The 21,491-nt window shown below is 47.7% G+C and overlaps 1 protein-coding gene across 1 annotated transcript in view; it reads left to right on the forward strand.

Moving 5' to 3' along the window:
• The window catches only part of LOC144160995 (E3 ubiquitin-protein ligase RING2-like), a 41,145-nt gene extending 26,347 nt beyond the window's left edge, over positions 1 to 14,798 (forward strand). Inside the window, exon 5 of the mRNA XM_077692062.1 lies at positions 9,777 to 14,798. Coding sequence (XP_077548188.1) covers positions 9,777 to 10,000 — 224 coding nt within the window. The 3' untranslated portion in view covers positions 10,001 to 14,798. The remainder of the gene's footprint in view (positions 1 to 9,776) is intronic.
• The last annotated feature ends 6,693 nt before the right edge of the window (positions 14,799 to 21,491 follow it).

Raw genomic sequence — 21,491 nt, forward strand, 5'->3', positions numbered from 1 at the left:
TACGAAAAATAAATATCCCTGAGTATTGCCCACACCATTTATACGCGGGACCAAAGCCACTGAAAAATCTACATGGCACATTGTTGACAGCTTACCTATATTTTGCATATTGAATACATTTTTTCCACGGCCTAAGCCACAATCAGTCACTGTCACTGCTCTCACCAAAGCTGCTGCCATAAACATAAACTCTCATAAACAATATCACTTTCAGTTCTGTCCAAATCATCGCACCTGCTTTCACCTTCCATGCCTCGATGATCCACTTACAGGCCTAGGTCCTTCAGCCATCCATCCTGCACAAAGATGCTCGACATGTGCTTTGAATGGTCCATTCAAGGAAACACCAAGAGGCGTCGCCACCTGCCATTTTTGTGTGAATGCAGAATACAAGCACATGATATTATACGGATGAACCCCATTATAAGAGGCGTGGATGCTAGAGACAGTCGGGTGTAAGAGGCGCTATTCACCTACATGGTTGGCTGCCCTATCTTTGCCATTAAATTGACCTCTTTCATAAGAGACCTCGGATGTAGGCATTTAATTATAAAGGACAACTTGTCCTTGAATTTTGGTAAACAGTCTCACTTGTGACGGACACTTTCATCTTTGTCGAGTGTTCGACGAAACTTCGTCTGGTCAGGGGTCATATTTGCGAATATAAAATCGTGGTCACTGACCAAGTCAAAAGAAATCATAGCAAAAGAAAGAAATTTGGCCTCCCGTCTTTTCCTCGAGTCACTCATCATCCAAACCACACCTCATACTGTCAACCGGACTGATGGCAACATGCCTGCAATCTACACGAAGTCATTGCGCCATATCTTGCATATAAATTGACGAATGCCTCTTGCCCGCTTTATTGTGAACAAGGAACCCGTATGGGCTCCGAAACGTCAAATTGTTTCCTTTTTTGACTTGGTCAGTGACCACGATTTTATATTCGCAAACACTTTCATCTTTAGATGCGGTGCCACTAACTGCAGCTGCGTCTGTCGTGGAAGCGCGAGGGGACGACAGACGTGTGCAGTCACTATTTAGCGAACACACAGTAGCACAATGGAAGTGCTAGCTGCCATGCTAACGAGTGCGACCGCTCGTGCGGGCGTCTGCACGGGCCAAGAATAGCGGGAGCGCGTGGTGGCCTCTGCCCTTTGCAAAGCTCCCAATCAAGAGGCATTGCAGGTGTTGAGTTTGCAAGCTTAATGAATAGCCGGAGCATAAGCTGTGTGCAGTCAAATCCCGCTACCACAAAGTTGGCTGCAACGAAATGGTCACTTCGACGAAATATTTCCAACTTCCCATCAGCTAGCCATAGAAGTCGATTGCCACAAAGTCCTAGCCACAACGAACCATTTGTCCGGCTTGTTTTCGCTTCAGTGAAATTTTTTGCTGATTTGAGCTGGGTTTGAACAATTACCGTATTTACTCGCATAATCCTCGCACTTTTTTTTTCGGAAAAGTCAATGCTAAGTTAGGGGTGCAAGAATTATGCGGGGGAACAAAATCCGGTGCACAGTGTTGCCAATCTGCCTCCTGCCAATCCCACTAAATGTCGCGGTCGTTTTTTTGTATATGTAAGCTCAGTGTTGCCAACAGAGCTATTTCTTTTTATTTTATTTACAACGTAAACAGTCTCTCGTCCATCAGCGATCATGAAATTGCCGCCTTTGCTTTCTGGCGCGCGCCCTATCTCGTAGTCGTCATGCGCGTGTCGTACCCCAGTAACGCACGTTGAAGTCGGTGACGCCGAAGTGCCTGCCTGCGGCGCGGTTGCCATGTTCGATCGCGTTCTCTATCGCTTTCAATTTGAAAGCGGCACCAAGCACAAAACAAAGAGATCAAAAAGTTCTCAAAATGGCAGCGAGCTATCCACCGTTGACGCGAGTGACGGGACCATGACGACGACACGACAGCGGGCTGCGCGAACGCCGTCTAGTTGCGCGCACGCGAAACCAGCTCAAGGACAGTGTGAGCAGCGTGTTAGGGCGCCTGTTAGGGAGTAGCCATGCAGGTTGTTGGGGCGCCTGGATGGCCTTGGATACACAGCGCTCTCCGCCGAACAGAGAGGCGGCGTGGGAGGGCGCGCGTTGGAGAGCGCGTGCACCATGCGGGTTTCGCAAGCAGGCAACTTTCGGCGCTGCAAAGTTGGGGGTGCGAGGATTATGCGAGGAACCAAAAAATCCAAGTTTTGGTGGCTCATATTAGCGGTGCGAGGATTACGCAAGTGCGAGGATTACGCGAGTAAATACGGTATTTTACAATAGCAGGGGTGAAACAGCTGCGCATATTGCGCAGATTTGATACAAATTTGTTTTCCTGCGCCAGGCTGCATTGGTAAAATTGCGCAAACTGCTCCAAAACAGTCTGAGAGCCAACGATTTTAACGCTCCCATCAGTTTCAGTGGGGAAAAACGCTTACTGACCACATAATTTTCCATTACCCCCAAGGTGATGCTGTTTGTAAAAATTAATTGACTGATCATTAAATAAAAAACCCGCCTAAAATGGTCCCCGAAATAGTTTTTTCGGAAGTCACAATGTCGGGTTGCACATGTTATATTCTGTATGTTTTAAAGCATTCCCATCGAAAATCATTGCAAAGTCCTGTATAAAAATACTAATGTTTACTGAAGCGACAAAACTTGTTCAAGTTAATGACAAAACGGCAATTTTTTGAGCGCCGTATTTCCAGAACGACATTACGCGCGCCATCTTGGTATGGTGAGGATCGGAAAACATGGCCAGCGTGCGAAGCAGTTGCTCGTAGTTCAGGCTAGTTCACTCTAGCTCAGGCAGACCGCTCTTCGCTGATTTCTGCCGTGCTTTTGGTTATGGGGGTGGCTGGGTTTACATTTAGTTTGATCTGTTACGGGAAGTTGCGCCACTCGAAAGGTGGAGTTCATAGAAAACAACGTGGTGCCCGCGAATCCACCGCATTTCGTGTGATGCGCGGTTCGCGCTTGAAGTGAAATTTCGGACTCATTGCGTTGTTATAAAACGCGGAGTTATTGCTGCCTTTGACAGCGAGCTTGCGAGCGGCGGGAATGGGACGGTCGACACTTCAAAAGGAGCGGCGCAGGCTACATCGCCGCAAAATGTTCAAGCAGTGTCCGATAGCGGGACGGGCTATTATTGCACGCTAGTAATAATGGTTCATCAATATGAAGTGAAATATAATGCCAAAAGGGAGATGGCTAAGCATATCAATGTTGCTCAAATTACGATCGATCGTAGTGAACGTGCACCTTAGTGTTTGAAATAGGAAAGCTGGTGGGGTGCGACGACTGTCACCTCGCTTTGCGCAACTTTTGCCGTGGCTCTACACTTGTGCTTAAAGCCGAGTCTGGGATTACAAAAATAATAATTTCGGCATTCCCATGATAATAAAAATGCCTTACGATTGCTTAGTTCTTCAATTTGATATTTTCAACGGAACTCCATGCTATCTATTCATAGAGCCTAAGAATTTAAAAATTGTTTGTAAAAAGGTAGTGCATTTGGTACCTCGTGATGTTCTGGTAGAGAAACTGTATTAAGAGGCTGTTTCAGTGTTATATACATTCAAAACCGATTAAAGGGACACTGAAGTGATATGTAAACATTGCGGGATTACTAGCGCAAATTGTAGTCCGGAGTCCCCAGGCCATGTTTCGACCACTCTAGGCGCGTTTACGCGATTTTATTTAGTAGAAAAACTAATTCGAAAACGCTGTCCTCCTCTCTTTACGCTCGCCCATTTTCTGTGGCGTTTTCGTGTGACGTCAGGAGGGGATGAGCTGGCAATTGGCTGGGCTACTGCACGGCTCCCCGGCCTTCAGACAGAGTCAGTCGGCCCAGCGTTTCGTCCGCCGGCCACCGGCGGGTCGTCGCAATCAAGGAGGTTAAAAAAAAATTGCTTGGTCGCAATTCGTTGGCTTAGTTGAAACGAAGCCAGGAGACGTTTGTGAATGGAAGAATGTGCCTTTCTTTACTTGGTTTGTTTGTACACTGTATCTAGCTCCAAGTCAAGGTCGCTTCACACAAGCGCTGCACATGCGACGCTTCGCTAACTGGTACGCCAGTAGGAAAATATAAGGCCTCTTGAGGGCGGGAGAAGAGTCAGCGAAGTCAATATAGGTACTAAGCAAATAAAATCAACTGATATTTTTACCGTACAGCGTAAAACTAGGGCGCGGGAAGCACTTTTTTGCGCTGGGCGGGCAAGCACAGCGGTCAGCAGCACGACTACGCATCTGCGAACGCTTTTCCGTCTACGAAATGCAATTGCTAGACGTGAGCTACTGTGGAAACTCGGGCGACGCTTACTGCATGATCGCAGTACAACAAATAGTCACCTAAGCGGCTTGAAATGCCAAAACTAAATAAAAGTGTAAACCGGTTGTACAATATATACCCTATATTAGCAAGGCTTTCGCGTCCCGCTCCGTAGCCTAGCAGTCTGAGGCGCTAGGAATTCATTGCAAATGTTTTGCGAGTCACGAGTTCAAATCCCCGCGGGTACGTGCTTTTTTTTTTTGTAAGTTAACTTTTTTGTTTTCCGCCGATATTTTCTATATTGAGTTCACCTTTTTTGGGGCCGCAACGTTCATGGCTACACGAACTAGTTCACAAAACGCGCGCAGGCTGGCACTGGCGCGCTAGCGAGTTTTCGTTGGCGTGCTGTTGCCATAAGCACCGACTGCTTGCAGGCAGTGGGCACAGGCCAGAATGAACAGACCCTTGGCCTGGTGCGAACACGCTTTTTACGATACAGGCATGAGGGAGGCAAGCTCCAAATATGGGGGAAAAGCGCATGACATTTGGGCGTCTGCGGGTACGCGGAGGGCGTTCATGCACTGCGTAGGTCTCGGCTAGTGAATGCTACGACTACAAGCCGTCCTGGGAGGCTTATCTTGTGCATTTTACAGCCGACAACATGGCAGAAGCGCGGTACGATGATTACTGAGATATTGAGAATGCCCATCCAACAAAGCCATTGGTTATGTTTTACAGAACCGAAACCGAAACCGAAACTTGTGTGATTGCTAACCTTGGGCATCGTCCAATCACGGCGCCCCTCCTCTCAACGTCACAGCCTTAGTTGGTGTGGCCGCCGCAATCCGCGCATGGTAGTTTTTCTTCTTTCGCGCTTTGTAAAATAATTACCGATTTGTCAACCGGATAAACGATGAAAAGTGTGCTAAATTGAGCCAGTCTACGCAGTGCAAGCAAAAACGGGAGCTTGACAAATTCACTTCAGTGTCCCTTTAAAAAGTCCTCTTCCCCCCCCCCCCCCCCCCCCCCCCCCCCCTTTGAGTTCCCAAAAATTAGATTTTTTGGGGCACCTAAGGGGACATAATAAATGTCGTTAACTGCTCCATACCAAGGTTCTTCTGCTCCAAAATCGAGATTTTTGCTGCTCCAAAAACTGCTCCCAAACTTGATTCAGCTGCGTCACCCCTGCAATAGGCATAGCGCCAGCTATCTGTGACTTCTTATACATTCAAGGCGCTTAGTTCCTCCGAAGACGTGTGCCGTGCACCCACGCTATCGTAACCCATAGAAAAAGTCAGATGGACACATTGTTTGCCTGTGATAACGATGTGACTGACCATCTTTACATGAGGCACAGGCCAGGTTTGCCAAGCTGGAGCTACAGCCTATCCGTATCCAGTTGAAATCGCGCGAATGTGCTCTGCTACAGGTGCGGCGCCGTCATGTATGCGTTGTGAGCAGCTGTCAGGGCAGTTTTCATTCTACGGTTTCAAAGTCAAAAGCAAAAATAATGTTTTTGTGTTTAGCCTTGAGCCAGCGTCATCCTATCTTAGTAACAAGGGCGCGCTGGCGGTAAATGCAAGCGCGCCTGGCTTGCCTGCCAAGGTCAGTTGCCACTGTGCCTAGTCAGAAGATAGGATAATGGCTTCTGAGGGCCCAGCAGCTGTCTGCAAGTAATCGGCAAGTAATATGTTCATCAACTGCATTTCTTCACCCCCTCCGTAATGCGCTCTTTACACGCTGTTTACGGGCAGGTGAAAAACAGATAACCACTGACACGCTTGTTATCCCAACAAGCATGGCACAATTGATCAATCTTTTTCCTGAACATTGCATTATGCTGTCAGTGATGTGTATCTTGCCCTTCTGTGATGTGTTGGGGTGGATTTCGCTGCAGTAAATTTCCGCTTCAGCAAAATTTTTCCCGCGTCCCATCAGTTTCATTGTGGCGGGATTTGACTGTGTTCTACTCTGGCTATTCATCAGGCTTGTGAAGTCGACATCTGCGGTGATTCTTCTTCTTCTGCATACAGCGGAAGAAGACAAAGCTTGAAGAGGCTGTTGTAAAAAAACAGTGTAACTACAGCCATGAGGGAAAACAAAAATTCAGAACCACTTCATAAATTGTGGTGGCAAAGAAACCTTTTGCAACATGCTGTAGCGTTCTTTTGTGCTTAAATTCAATGGTAGGGTTCCTACGTTAAACTGGAGGTTGGTCGGTAATTATAAGAGAGCTCTGATATGAGAGACAGAAACTGCTCCCCTGTGCATTTCTCTTCAACTGGGTTCTACTGTACAGCAAAAAGGTGAAAAGTTGGAAGCAGTTGGCATTAAATACATCAAGTATCTAAACAGTAGGCTATAGTGTGGTGGCAAAAGCCAACCTCCTCATGGCAAACTAAGTTCAACTCATACCTGTTATCGTCGCAGTGTGGAGCACTGTTTTCACGATGTTTCTGAGTATTGGCACTCGCCCTCGTTACTCCTAAACAACAGAGCTTTTCATTTGCGGAAAACTCTGGCTGACGTGGCCAATATTCGTGCCTCGGGTTGTTATGTTGTGTAGCTGTGTGTGAAAAGTGAGCTCCATTCGGTGGGATGAGAGTGGCTCAGTCGCTGTGGCTGCTGCAGGGGCCTCGCGGCACAGCGCGCATTGCTGTGAAGCTGCACCGAAGGAAATGCCTCGCACACGGTCCGAACCTCCACTTTTTTTGGTGCACAAAAATACGGCACGTTGCTGCCACTGGCTTTTGTGTTGTCCACCCTCTGCCTCTTTTCCGGCCAGTTTACTTATTGTATTCATTCGTTTGTTTGCTTACTTTTTCAAATACTTAGAGCAGCCAAATTTGGGTATTACAGCAGGGGGTGCAAAAACATAACATGTACAGGAAACGAAGACATTCGTGATCAAAACGAACAAGTGAAGCCCCTAACGTACTTGGGGTGTATAGATTCTTCTGAACTCAAGAACAAGGCATAACGAGGGAAAAAGAAAAAACTCAGAAACACAAAAAGAAATTGACAGCCGACAATTTCACAATTTCAACAATTATGATAACCGATGTAGAATTGCAGGTTGCGGGATAGACACACATTTGTACGTAGTTTTCGGGAAGGAAGAGTTTTGATAAATATTTTTGTGAAATTCATTGGCGTGAACTGCGTGCATGTGTTTCCGTGCTGCGACTTGCTTGCAGCCACGGTGTTTGCGTCCTTTTACCACTCTCGCCTTATATGGTGCCAGGTTGGTGGTGTAGCGCAGGACAGCCTCAGAGCGCATAAAATGCACATTTTCCTTTTTTTTTTTTGCATTGGGTAGGCGAGGTGGCTGCAAACTATGCGGAACTCAATTTAAAGGGTCAAACAGCCGATTCTCGTGCAGCATACATTCTCTGTCCCAAAACGGTTTTCCTGATGGGGCCCTACAACGCTTGAGAGCGGAATTTTTCAGACTTGCCAGCCAACACGAGTGCTGGCAACCATGAGAGGGAACGGTGCGACAGCATGCGTGAGATGAAAAGAGGCATTTAGAACTTGTCCCCGGCTAAAACAGTGATGAAGAGCGCTCTTTGCCATGCCTTTATGCGGTTTTTGAACTGCGCATTGAAACCACATGTTTGCGTACGCACGGTAGTGTCACGCTTGGACACTGCATGGCGCCACCTGCCAGGCTTCAGGAGCCGAGTCCAAACTATTTTGGCCGGTTCATCTAGAAATTTCTTGTAGGTGACCCCACTGTATAAAATGCTGGCTTTCATATGAGATAGAGGACGCTGACTCCAGAAAAATCTGTTGGCTGTCCCTTTCAAGGCAAATTACTCGAGGTCGCAAGTTACACAGTTAATGTGAAAGTTTAATTATGTTTTCAGCAAGCTTGATGTGCCAGACCTAGCACTAAGGATGTATTTACCCACATTGATTATGCAGCAAACATGCTGGTAGTGTATGTTTGCATGGTTCCGAGTAAGTCGTATATTCGGTGCTCCACTGTCTAGAACATCATGTCTAGATCGTGATAGAACACAGGTCTAGAACATCAGTTTGTCTGTGATCAGGGGACGAACAGAATAGTACCATGCAGGGTTCGCAGCTGGCACGCCCAGCCTTCAGAATTTTGGTTTTGACCTATCTGACAATTAATGCCAACTTTTGCAGCAAAGCTTGCTTTAATGGCTTGTTGCTCGAAATACGTCATGTAAGCATAACATGGTGTGCAGCAAAGCCAATTTCCTTGTGACAACTGTGCAGTTATCAGTTCAGGGCAGATACATTGGAAAAAGAAAACAAAAAAACTGGTGAACTTGGCTACTAAGATCATTGCAGTGAGTGCCATTTACTTTGGAGCGGTGAGCAATTTGGAATTGGGGCTCATGTTTTATTGCAACTATCACGAGAGAAATTACATGACGTCGGACTGCTTAAATGACTGAATAGCCGAGGGACGTTCCATCTTGTCAGGTATCGCGGGTAACTACCGTATCAATGCCAGTTGAGGTACCAGAGGAAAGCCACTGGTGCTAACCCGTTTCAGCAGCACTGAAAGCACGGTGAAGTGGACAGCCAGTCCTTCCAAGTTTCATTACACTGCTCAGGTCAGAATTTGTGTTACGCAGTAAAACCGTGTTAAGGCAAATTGGGGTGTAACTAACCAATGCATAAAATGAAGTAAATGAAATTCCCCTTGAATTTCTCATATATGCACACATCGCACCGCAAAGTGCCTTTGTAATAATTTTGTGCTGTCGTAATTTTTTTTGCACGTTTGCTGACCAGCCATTTAGGTGGGGTTTAGTGCCAATCCGCTGCCTTTTTTTTTGTCCGCATAGAGCAGGTCCAAGGGGCCATACAGGCCACAGACAGCATGATTCAGTTCAAAAGAACTGGCCTCAGGTAACTCACTCGCCTCCATTGCAGCCGTCAAAGATGTCTTTCTGACTGAAAAAAGTATCACAAGAGATACCAAAACGGAGCATTAGAGTTTTGCATGCAGAAACTACAGGCCCCACGGCAATCACTGCATCAGTCACCCAATTCTTTCTTATCAGCACAGCGCAATCCTTTCCATGAACCAAAGCTGTATTTTGTCCTTGTGGCCCCCTTGAAGGAACAGCCTGGCGCTTTCCTTGGAGTGCAGGTTTTCTAGCTCATATGAAAACCAGTGTTTCATTCAGTTGGTCAACCTCTGGAAGTACGCAAATGAAGGGGCTGAAATAGTTTCGGTGTGGCACTCAACTTGGGCACTAAACCTGACACTACTGTACGTGTGCAAAGAGCCCCGTTTAGATTTCAGTGTGGGGTTGAAAAACCACACGAAAGAGGAGTAGGAGTTTTGCCACGGTTCTCAGCTGGCGACAAGCTTCTAATGCCTCTTTGCATTTCATCGTACGAAGTTGAAAGTGTGTCTGGAAGTTCCGCTTTCAGGCGTTCTGGGCAGAGCCCCCACAGAAGAGGTGGGCTGGTGGGGGAGCGAGTTGTGTTCATCTTCCATGAGCCCTGTGCCCTGTGCATGCCTGCAGTGGACCACCTGTCCAAGTACCTGGCCATGCGGCTGGCGCTGGACAAGTTTGAGCAGGACGCGTCGGCGCCCCGCAGCGTGGCCCCCTTCGCCATCTTCATCGCGGTCACCCCGGGCCAGTTCACGCTGCTGCCGGGCAGCATGACCCTGGACCAGGTCAACGACAAGCACTGGAAGGTCAACAAGCCCCTCGAGATGTACTACGCGCACCACCGCAGGCCCTGAGGGGGGCAGGGCCATCTGCGGGCCAAGTCGACGAATGGGCCAAGTGCGACGAATGGTCTCCCCGGTGCGAGTTGGCGCTCGGGCAGGTTTGGTGGAACGGTGTGAGCGGTGCGTAAGGTCGAGCGGACCGCGTCTATGGTTTAATGAAGACGCTTGAGCAATTTGTGCCACCAAATGTGAGTGACTCAAAATGACCCTGGATTGGTAATGGATCTGGACCGGGGGTTGGCTTTTGTGGGCATGCTTGGCAGGGTGGAGAAGGCAGTTCTGCAGTGGCATCCCAGCGCAGCTAAGACAAGCTGCTGGAATGGATTGTATTTATTAGTGGCAAGTGTTTGGAAGTCGAGACAGGACCTGCAGTGCAGCTCCCACGTTTTTGAAGCTGCCCCAGTGTTTTGTGATCGCCTGTGAGCAGAGACGTGGCTCTACAAGTGAGCAGTGCAAGTGACCGGCAGAGCAGCATGTTGCTCTGCGTTGCAAGCGGAGGTGTGGACGTGCTGACGCCTCCGTTCAAGGAGCGACGAGAACGCTGTGCGTCAGAAAGTGGCCAGGATGAAACGTTCTCCTGTTTCGAACAGTTGGCTGCGGCACAGTGATTTTTCGTGTTTGGGTTTGGCCCGTCCAGGGCGACACCAGTGGGCATTCTCTTCTTGTTTTCCTTGTTTTGATGCAGGAGCTGCTGTGGGGGTGTGTGTGGGGCCTTGTCTCTCCTCCTCCGTTGCCACAAAAAAAGAAAGAGGTACTGAATACCTGGCATCTGAGAAAGTGCAGGAATTCTATGTATCGGGAGTCCATCTTTTTTTTTTCTTTCTGGAAGGCTGTTATCTGCAGCATCTGCTACCACCTATTTTGTTCCACGGGTGGCTGTTTCCCCCACAAGTGTCCCATATTAATTTAAACCTCCAATGCAAAGAGCTTTGTATTCCTGTGGAATGTGAAAGTGGAAGTGAGAGTAGCTCGTGTTGTGGGGCTGCATTCGTGGGTGCCGCTACAGAAACTTCCAGTCCTGCTCTCCAGGGAACGTTTGGGGCTGGGTGTGCCCTGTGAAGCCAGTTCTGTGTCAGATCGAGATGTTTCCAACCACTGCATGAGCCAAAAGTTTCCTTTGAAGGCCAGGGTTAAAAGGGGAAGGGACCATTGGTTGTGCATTTGTTTTCCCCCGAGAGTGATGGCCGTGGCCAGACTGCAGGAAGGAAAGGCACGAAATGCACAGCGCTGGCAGCTCAGGAGGAAGGGTTGCTATCAATGACACGGCTTATCAGTGCCCGGAGCCCGAAATTGCTGCAAAAAAACTGAAGGGGCCGGATAACCGAGCTTCGACTGCACACAGATTACGACCAAGGCGATGAAATGTGTTTGGAGGCGATATCTTTTCCTCCAGTCTGTGCGGAGCTCCTGAACATGGCTGTGAAGTGAATGGAAAGGACAGCAAGCAGTTTAGATAGCTCAAGGGACGTAGCTTGCATTTGTTGTCAAGAAGGCTCAATTTTTATGAACAAAAATAGAAAACCAGCTCCCAGAGTGGGACCCACAACATTCGCATTGCTTTACCGCCTGGTTGGCCATTTTTCTCCCTTGGGGGTGGCAGCTAGCAACTGTGACGACTCGTGGCGAGGGGGACTCCGTTTTCAACTCTAGCTGGGGGCCCACGTGTGTGCAGCCTCTCGTTCCATCGTATTAAGGCTGCCAAGAAAGCACATACTTTGGACTGGCAAGAGTTTGTTGCGCTGTTCGTTCGTGTAGCACATTGCTGCACGAGAAAAATTGCGCCAGAGTGAGGATTGAACCTGCACGTGTGTGGAGAAGGCCTTGTGAGCGCCGCAGCATGCTGGGAAGAGCAGCGGCCAGCTTCAGTCGCTGGTGGTGAGGAACGGGGGTCAGTGGGACGAGCCACCTCGTGGCAGAGATGGCCAGCAGGTGGGGGTCGTTGCCTGCGGTTTGTGTTCTGGCCACCGCAGCCATGTTTTGTGCAGGGCTTTCACGCCTTGGGAGGGAGGTTTGTGTCGGGTGGAAAGGGAATGTGCCATGGTATTAAGCCTAGCGTGGTGTTGCATGCCAAAACGGGTGTATTGCACAGTGCACTGCAACACGGCTAACGAACCAAAAGTAATTTAATCTCTTAATACCATATAGGATCAATTACACAAGCATTGATGGCAAACTCAGCTCGCACAAACACAGGTTCGCTCTGTAGAACAACTCTCAAATTTTTTCTTGCTTAGCAGCAGTGTGATGTGGAAAAGCACTGCGTGCTGTGGAGCCTAAAACAAAAAAATGCGAGTGCCTTGCAGCAAAGCCAGTTCTTACTGTTTTTACAGTCGATCCGGGATGTATTGAATTATTGAATATATTGAACAGTCCAAACATCCCCTGGGAAATCCTATGTGAAAGAAAATATTTTATATAATGAATTATCGATGCATCGAAGTAGTTCGCGATCCCCTTGCAGTTTGATATATCAGGGATATGGCAGACACAAGAGGTCAAGCAAAGCCTCTTGTGTCTGCCATAAGGCTCAACACTGCCCCCTCACTTGCTCCAGCCCAAACTGAGCGTTATGTTGCCATGTGCTGTTAGCCAGAGTTCTTTGATACATGGAACTGTGGAAGTCTGTAGACGACAACAGGAGCGAAGTCTGGGCCGGTTGGTCTGACTTCATTTCTAACAGCACGAAATTATGGGACGAGATGGGAGAGCACACAGGACCAGTGCCGACTAACTGAAATGTTCGTTGGGACTAGCCAGCGCTCGTGAAGTTTTTACACGGGGCATCTATTAGGAAGTGACTCTGTTTTCCTCCTGGCTGTGGGTAATCGCTGGCTTCACCCCCATCTGCTGGGAAAAAAAGTTGGACTGCGATATTTCGCGCAATACGAGGTTCACTTGAAGGTACGCGGGTGTCTAAGTGTTGGTGGCTCAGTTGCGGAGTTTAACCATGAGTCGATTCTTAGTGTTGGGCCGCCTTTGTTTATCCACGATTGTGGGCAGGCCATAAAGCATTGCACGCTATCCTGCCAGCTGTGTCATATGAGACAGCACTTTGGTTAGCAGTGTGCGGTCTCACCTTTCCGGGCTTTGAGGCTGGCCTTTTGTTTGTTCGTGCCCCATTTCCACGGGTTTCCTTTTTGGACGTGCAGTCAGTGGACTCCTGGTATCAAGCATGTAATCATAGCTGACTGCAGCAGATCAGCAGTAAGGGCTTGCGGTGATGGTAAACAGAGCTTCTGAAAATACTTTTCCCGCCCAAAAAGGTGTCAGTTGACGGGGAGAAGTTGTTGCATGGCCATCGCTTGTGATTTTAAGGGAGTAATGCGGACAATGTTCGCTCCTTTGGAGTGTTATGCTTGGCAAAATTTTTGGCAATTTGCATGAGCTATCAGAAAAATTGATAGTGTTTGTTGCAATGGGCTGATCCCACATGGTTTATTTTTTCTTTTGCTTAGAACAAATAGTTTGACATTGAAGTTTTTCTGAAAACACTGCATAATAGGTGTGTATAATTATTATGCAGCCGTCAGGTGGATGATATTTGTTGGTTCACACTTCTAGTTGTGCAACTGTGAAGTTCTCTTTTTTGTCGAAAAAGGCACATGTTAATTCTGGGTTTTCAGCTTTGGCCTTGCACGAAAACAACAAAGCTGGAAGTGGGGTCAACCCTTATCGGGCCCTTGCATCAAAATAAAACGCTACCGGCCAGCAGCTTTTTTTGAAATCTTGACAAACATGTTACAAAAACACTCTGTATGTTTTAAGCTATTAATTGTGAACAAGCTCTTATTTCATACTAATTGCGATCAGCGTTCCGCAATACAGATGTCTTGAAGTTTTCGTAATAATAGCTCAGATGTTAAACATCCTCGAGGGTTTTTATCGAACTACTGCAACCTTTTTTTGTTGTTGTTGGCAAAACTTTGATTGCAAGCCCTGCTCTGTTGGTGGCATTGTCGTTGTGAATGGAATGTATTGGCAAAGTCTGATTTTAACAAGAGCTTTGAGCTAGCAGTTGTTTTTGCTCTTGTCATGTTTTGTTGCACGAGCCGTGACTGTGTGTAGAATTTCAGTGCAAGCGAGGCTTGTGTGGAACGCTTGTGCGTGTACTTATCTGGCCAGCTAGGAACATGCCACTGTCCATAATTTGCGGCTTTAAAAGGATACAGTTGAAGTATCGGGCACCCTTCCGTCTACTCTCTTCTTTTTCTTTGTGTGAACTTTTGTTCATGTCCTTTTGTAGCTTTGCACTGGTCAAACGTGATCAAGATTGGTGCAAGTGCTCTCTGGTAGTGTGGCCACTTGTCTCTGTGTCTTCACTTTGCGCTTGTTTCGAGCAATGTTTGGACATTTTGGGTCATCTGTGGGCCTTTCGTTGGGCCCCTGTGTGGTGCCAAGGGTGCTTCTCGGGGCTTCACAGCGGAGAATGTGGAACTTGATGTGTGGAACACACTTGTGAACATCGTGAACTTGTGAACAGAAGTGAACCCAGTGGAATTGTTGGTTGAGCTCGTCTGACGGAGGGAGCAGCGAAGCATGTCAACCCCATGCTTTGCGGAACTGTTGTTTCATGCGAGTGTGAACTTTCACCGCAGAATTGCAGACGAAGGATGTGCAAGACTGATGCGAAGATTCACCGCTGTTGTGTGAGCAGAGAGCGCTGATGTGTGTAGACGTCAGTGGAGTGTAAAAAACGGCATGTTTCGGTTCACTTTGCTGAGCTCTCGGAAGTTGCCAGGTTTGTGCATTGGCCCCTTTGCTCTTCGTCCTTGAGCAGTGTCAAGGTGGAATGAAACGCTTGTTCCCCATGCCCCCCGTGTCCAGTGTGGTGCTATTAAGGTGGCGGTATACAGTGCGCACCTTCCGTTGATGGTGCTTGACCAAAGGCTGGATCGAGTAGATGCCACTCCAGGGAATGCTGGTAATGTATGAAACGCTGACTTCTCTGCCCCATTTATCAGTTGCACTGAAGCTGGTACTACAAGGCCCCAGCATCATAGGAGAGGAGTTCGTATGAATGGCCAGGGTTATACAAATGCAGCCTTGACAACTTGATTGAATGCATCCCAGAAGCAGTACAAAGAATATTTGAAGTGGTCGTCAAAGGCTGGTGTCAGGTCCGATATAGAATGCATTATTGAAGTTCAAAGCAATGCAAAACAGAAAAGCAAAATATGAGACATAACCAGGGAAAACTATACGTGTTGACTGGACCAGTAAGCAATTTTACATGCCAGGTGGAAATTTCTTGCAGGTGTAGTTTTCATTGTGAGCACGTTTCATATTTTCGCACGAAAAAACTCAACCAAGCTTCGACCATGGACATTTTTACAAACACTGAGGTTGCAGTTTCCTTTTGTAGCGTGTCTCGTGTTACAAGCTGGCGCAGAAAACAAAGTTATGCTTGTGACAAACGTAAAATCTTTCGAACAAGTTAGACGGCAGATTGAAACGAAGTTCGTTTCATGCCTTCATTTGGAAGTGCTGTCCTTGAAAAACTTCCAAGGATAGCACTTTGCACATGTAGTGGGGTTTGCACAGAATGCATGCAAAAACCCGCGTGGCATTACTGACCACAAGATCCAGCAACAGCCTAATGTGGGCAAGTCTGTTCGACATACCGGAAAAACAGAGGCACGAAAAACTGGGACAAACATGCCTTTGGCCATCGGTGCAATTGTTCTTTGTATTGTTCCCCAGATGTGTTCAATGAAGTTGCCTTGTGAAAAAAAAAAACAAGTATGACAGAAAAGGCGTCTTGTCTGTTGTACTTGTAATAGTAATTCCTTTATTAACAGCAGAGCTGCTTAAGCTTCCAGTGGCGCTGTCGAGCGCTACCAGAAAGCTCAGCCCAGCCAAGCACCCGGCATTGGCCAGCTCCCTCTGCCCAGCATTTGTGGCATGATCTGTCGCACGCTGTTCTCGTCAGTTCACATGCTTTCGCTCCTGAAGTGGGGAGCACAGACGGCGAGTTCGTGAAGCGGTTTGTCGCGGGTTCTGGTGCGGGCTAACGCAGTCCACTGCGAGAGATGTAAGCCTGCGGACAAAACAGGCTGCCAGTCATGGAGAACTTCCGCAGGCAAGTTCGGGAATCCATGTGCGGTGTCCGACGAAGAGGGAGGGAGTGCCGGCTGCGCTGTTCTCCAGCCTTGCACCGAGCTGCACCCTTTGAGATGCGGAAAAAAAAAAGTGTGATCACAGTGTCCCTGGATTGGCAAAGTAAATGGATGCTAGCACCAACACGATAGTGGCATGGTGCCGAAAGAAAAATTACGCCCATCTTCCCGCGAGGGGAACCCTGATGTGATGCGACACATCGGGGGGGTTCAATTGGTGTTTCCATTGGGCTGATTCTCTAAATCGCGTGAAACACGTTGTGAATGTGTACGATGCATTCACTGAAGGGACCGTCGCTTCCATCACGTCTTCATCGGAAGAATCAAGTCAAGCACGCAGTCGTCAAGCAAAGTGACGCGAAGTCGAACGAGAGCGAGCGCTGACTGAACCGCCACAGCGCGATACCCGCTTTATATTCACAGCGCCTCAAGGAGAGGAGACAACGGAGGAGAGTCGCGCATGCGCACGCTTGCGCGATGGGAGCGGAGCGAAGCGAGCGAAGTGCGCGCACACAGCTGTTGTTTATGATAATGAGGCGGAGTGAGAGCATTGCACGCACAGCTGTCGGCGAGAAGACGGGAGAGTCGCACATGCGCAGCTGGCGTGCGGACGCCGGACTACGCCGACGGAGGAGGGACATGCCTCAGAGCAAGAGATGCGTCACATCTAACAAAATCTGGCCTGTCTGGTGGTAGTGCGCTGCTTGTTATGGTGTCTTAGTATCCTCGATAAACATGCACCAGGGTTGCCCCCAAAATGGGCACAGTGTCGATCGAGGACAAACTGAGCACTTCTGCACTAGAGCCTTCTCTTCGGCTGTGAGAGCCACTCGTGGAAGTGGTCACAAGTTCAAATAGAGCAGCTCATAATGACACAGTGCTGCTACAAACTGGTACTTATTGAAAGCCGCCACAGAACCGATATACCTCGCACGTGCGTGACAAGGTGGGTGGTAAACATTTTTTATTAAGCAGCCAAGGGAGCTGGAAAAGGACGTCCAGGAGGCCGCGAGCCTGCGCCGAATCCAGGGCTCGTTGCACCAGGGTGATTTGATGCTCCGGCACCGAGCTGGTCAGCGCAGACTCCCACCGCTCAAGGGAGGGGAGTGAATGGGGTGGGTGGGGGCATGAATACACAAGGTGGTAGGTTGTGAGAGGGGTGTCGCATTGTGGGCAGTTGTGTGGAAAAATGGATGGAGATACGTGGGAGATGATAGTGTGGTTGTAGAAGGTTTCTGTTTGTAGACGCCGTGAGCTTGGTGGTTGGAGAGACTGTGGTGTGGAGGAGGGAGCTGTAGGTAGAGTCCAACGTACTGCTATTAACAGCCATCCTACAAGCTGCTTTTCGTCGCCTGGGAGCCCCAACAGTGCGAGGGCCTGCAGTCGCGGCCTGTCCCCAGTTCGCAAAAAGGGGTCGAGGCACTCCAGTCACAGTGTGCGATACTGCATTCAAACAAAAAGAATGCAAAGCTCCAATATCCCTGCTGGCTGCTCATGCAGGCTTCTTTGCAGCAAGTGACATTCCTGCACGGCACGTAATGTTTGTGTGCTCATATGCAATGTAAGAATACTAGAGGATATCTACAATGGGTCCGCAGCTACCATCATCCTCCGTAACCAGAGCAGTAAAATACCTATAAGGAAGGGCGTCAGACGAGGGGACACAATCTCTCCAATGTTATTCACAGCATGTTTACAAGAAGTATTCAGAACGCTGGATTGGGAACAGGTGGGCGTAAGGGTTAATGGAGAATACCTCAGTAACCTCAGATTTGCTGATGACGTTGCCTTGCTAGGTAACTTGGGGAACGAATTGCAAAGCATGCTTTCCGCGCTGGACAAACAGAGTAGAACCGCGGGCCTGAAAATTAATATGCAGAAAACCGAAGTAATGATAAATAACCTCGGGACAGCACAGCAGTTTGGGATAGGTGGCGAGGCAGTAAACGAATATATCTGCTTAAACGAATGTATATAAACGGTAAACGAATATATCTGCTTAGGTCAACGAGTGGTAAACGAAAACGAAAACGAGTGGTAAACGAATATATCTGCTTAGGTCAAGTTGTGACCCCCGATTCCTATTGTGAGGCAGAGATAATTAGAAATGTAAGAATGGGGTGGAGAGCATACGGCGGACGTTCTCAGATGAATGGCAACCTACCGTTGTCATGACAGCTGCATCTTATGGGACCCACCTACGGGGCAGAAACTTCGAGGCTCACTACGAGGGTTCAACTTAAATTGAGAACGACTCAGCGGGCAATGGAACGGAAGATGATAGGTGTAACGCTAAGGGACAAGACAAGAGCGGAGTGGGTCAGGGAAAAACGCGTGTTAAGTACATGTTAAGAAGAAATGGACGTGGGCAGGGCGTGTAATGTGAAGGCAAGATAACCGTTGGTCAGTGAGGGTAACAGAGTGGATCTCTAGAGAAGGCAAGCGTTGCAGGGGGCGGCAGAAAGTTAGATGGGCAGATGAGATCAAGAAGTTTGCGGGGATAAATTTCTCGCAGTTAGCACAGAACCGAGGTAATTGGAGAATAATGGGATGAGGCCTTTGCCCTGCAGTGGGCGTAGATAGGCTGGTGATGATGATACAATCTCCGGCTATTAATTATTAGCGCCACTTCTGAGCCCTTCACATTGCTGTGCGATGAATTCGCAGGCAGGGGCGGATCGAGGTTTTTTCTGAGGGTATTCGCCGCGAGCTCGACATGTAGGTGGCGACAGCGTCGCGCTGCTAGTGTGGATGCTCCGCTGGGCGGCCCGTAAGAATGCGCACTGTGGGCGCGCTTCGTGCCGTTTTTCCCCCGTATGTGCGCACGAAAGGTGCAATCAAGAGTGGTATAATGTAGTTCGGTTCCTCAACGTTCAATGTATAGCATGGAAGCGGCAGTCAGTTTTCATTACTACGCCAAAAAAAGCGACGACTCATCGGGAACCTGAGAATGGCCGTAATTGTGACAATGAACTTGTACGCTGTGGCTCGTAGCAAGCTCGATCTTTCCTGAATATGGATTTGAGCCTTAAATAAAAGCATAAATAGAAACAAATCAGGAAGCCGCGATCTCTGAAATTCAGTTTACAACGGCAATCTCAATCGCTTTTACTGGTAGCATGACGCATTCTTGCATTTGTGGGATGCCCTGAAATGGTAACACTACTTAACTGCCCCGAAATTCTTTCTAAGAGCTTACGATATTTTTTGTGTGTTCAAAAGGCAACATAAAATTACTGAATTTTGATCAGCGCAGAGATATAAATGTAGCCGCTCTAACGGGTCTTTTAAATGAAATTTTAACGACTCTGAAGAAAGGTTTGATGAATAACGGTTTCGGATCACTTATTTACGGCTTTCGTCGCAAGTGAACTTGCGAATTGAATTGTCAACGCACGCAGTACAATCAACATTTCATGTTTAGCTAGGTTATCGCAAAGTGACAAGCAGGTTTACAGTGTGCAAACCAAGCTTCTGGGACCTCACAGTGAGCACAAATTTTCTGTTGCGGCTGCTGTGCTTACCATTTGCGTTCCTTTTAAAATCTAACAGGTGCCTGCAACAGCGAGATGTGTTTGAATTCTTGCGTATAAGGTCACTTACGAACCCTAAAGATGGCAATAAATGAAGTTGCGCTGTTGCAGATGTAGTAAAACATTTCCTTTTTATTTCTCGTTGCGAATCAGCGCAACGGGTTCCCGGTAACTACTTTGTTTTGTAAACTGAATATCGCTTTTTTCGTGGCATTTAATTCTTGAGGATTGGTTAAAAAATGAAATTCTGTGCATTTAGTTTTTTTTCCGGAAGGGGGGGGGGGTCCTGCCAACGTTGCAGGAGCAGCGAGAAGAGAACGCGTGTAACGCGAAAACTATAGTTATCAGTATTGCCAGAGTCCGTCAATGCTTTTGACGGACTCTGGTATTACTTACAATCGCAACTACACTAGGCGTCGTGTTCTGTAGCGGTGAAAAAGCAGTACGTATTTTCAAAACTGATTAACCCCCCTTTGGTCCGGGATTGTCCAGGAATTGTGGCTCGCCTTTTTCAAAATTGTATTGAAAGCAAGCATTGTGGGAAAAAATTAAAAAAAAACAGCGAGTCATGGCACACACCCCTCACACATCTGGGCAACAACGCGCATTATATTACGCGTTTTCTTCTCTTTCTTTAAACTTACGTCCACCTTAAGAGGTTAAGACGTGACCATATTATGCATTTGGTTATGCCGAGTGAGACATTTCTGGACAAGGTGATTCATGTCGGATTTGAAAATGATATATATGAAAATGACACACGAAATGCCACATTTTGGTGGAATACAGAAGCGCTCAAAAAACAAGGACGAAGGAAGAAGAAGGAGCGCTTCTGTATTCCACCAAAATGAACACATACCAACTAGCCCAACTTTCCGTTCTTCTGAAATGCCACATGACAGACGCAAACTCACAACTGCTTAATTTTACCGAGAAATCCCTCCTAAATACTCTTGCGCATCCATAGAAACGTATTTTAAATAATACGTAAAATTAGCAACTCGATACAGTTGAATAAATGTTTATTCCTTGTCCTCAGTATAAACAACGACTGTCCAAAAATGGTATTTATTTTAGGAAAGGTACGGGAAGGACACGATCACACATGGGCGATAGCGCACGGGTCGTGTGCAGCGTAAATGTTTTTGTTTGTTTCTTCTTTCTATAAGGACACAGCGCAATTTTACAAGGGTGTGGAATTTGCACGCGTATGCACAGGTCTTGTCTCTTCTTACACGTTTCGCGTACTAAACTTTTATCCTTTAAATAATCACCACGCCACCTTCAAAAAGCACTCTTAGACGTTCCCGAAACGGCAGACGACAGCACTCAACAATAAGAACAGTGCAATGTGTGGAAGCAATGTTTATAACAAGTTTCACACTCAAGCTGTGACCAGGGCGAAGATGTTTCGTGGAATTAAACCAGCGCATTAACCCGCAACGGCCGCTGATTATTGCGTTTCTAGAGGAAATGCGCAAGCAGAGGTAACTAAGTCATTGCTTACTGCCAAATGAGCACACATATATTGGCTGTTTTGTCGTGTGCAGCACGCGTCTTGCGCCGCACGCAATGAGAAAAAGCAAACGACGCGAGAGCGCAATCCACACTAGGAGCGGTTCGTCCCGCCGCCGCCAGGGGCCGACTGTGTTCGCGCTCGGGGCGAATAGTGCTGGACTGAGAGGGGGGGTGTCAGCTTCTTACAGTGATGATGATGATGATGATAATAATAATAATTATTATTATTGTTGTTGTTGTTGTTATTAGGAGGATAGTAGCCTTTTCCATTCACCAAAATTCACCGTTCCCGCTTGCGATAAACCCGCCTATTATGCGGCTAGTGCAGCGTCCGTA

This window comes from Haemaphysalis longicornis, unplaced genomic scaffold (assembly GCF_048455015.1).
Source record: "Haemaphysalis longicornis isolate Haplotype H1 unplaced genomic scaffold, Haemaphysalis longicornis Haplotype H1 scaffold_11, whole genome shotgun sequence".
Lineage (NCBI taxonomy): Eukaryota > Metazoa > Arthropoda > Arachnida > Ixodida > Ixodidae > Haemaphysalis > Haemaphysalis longicornis.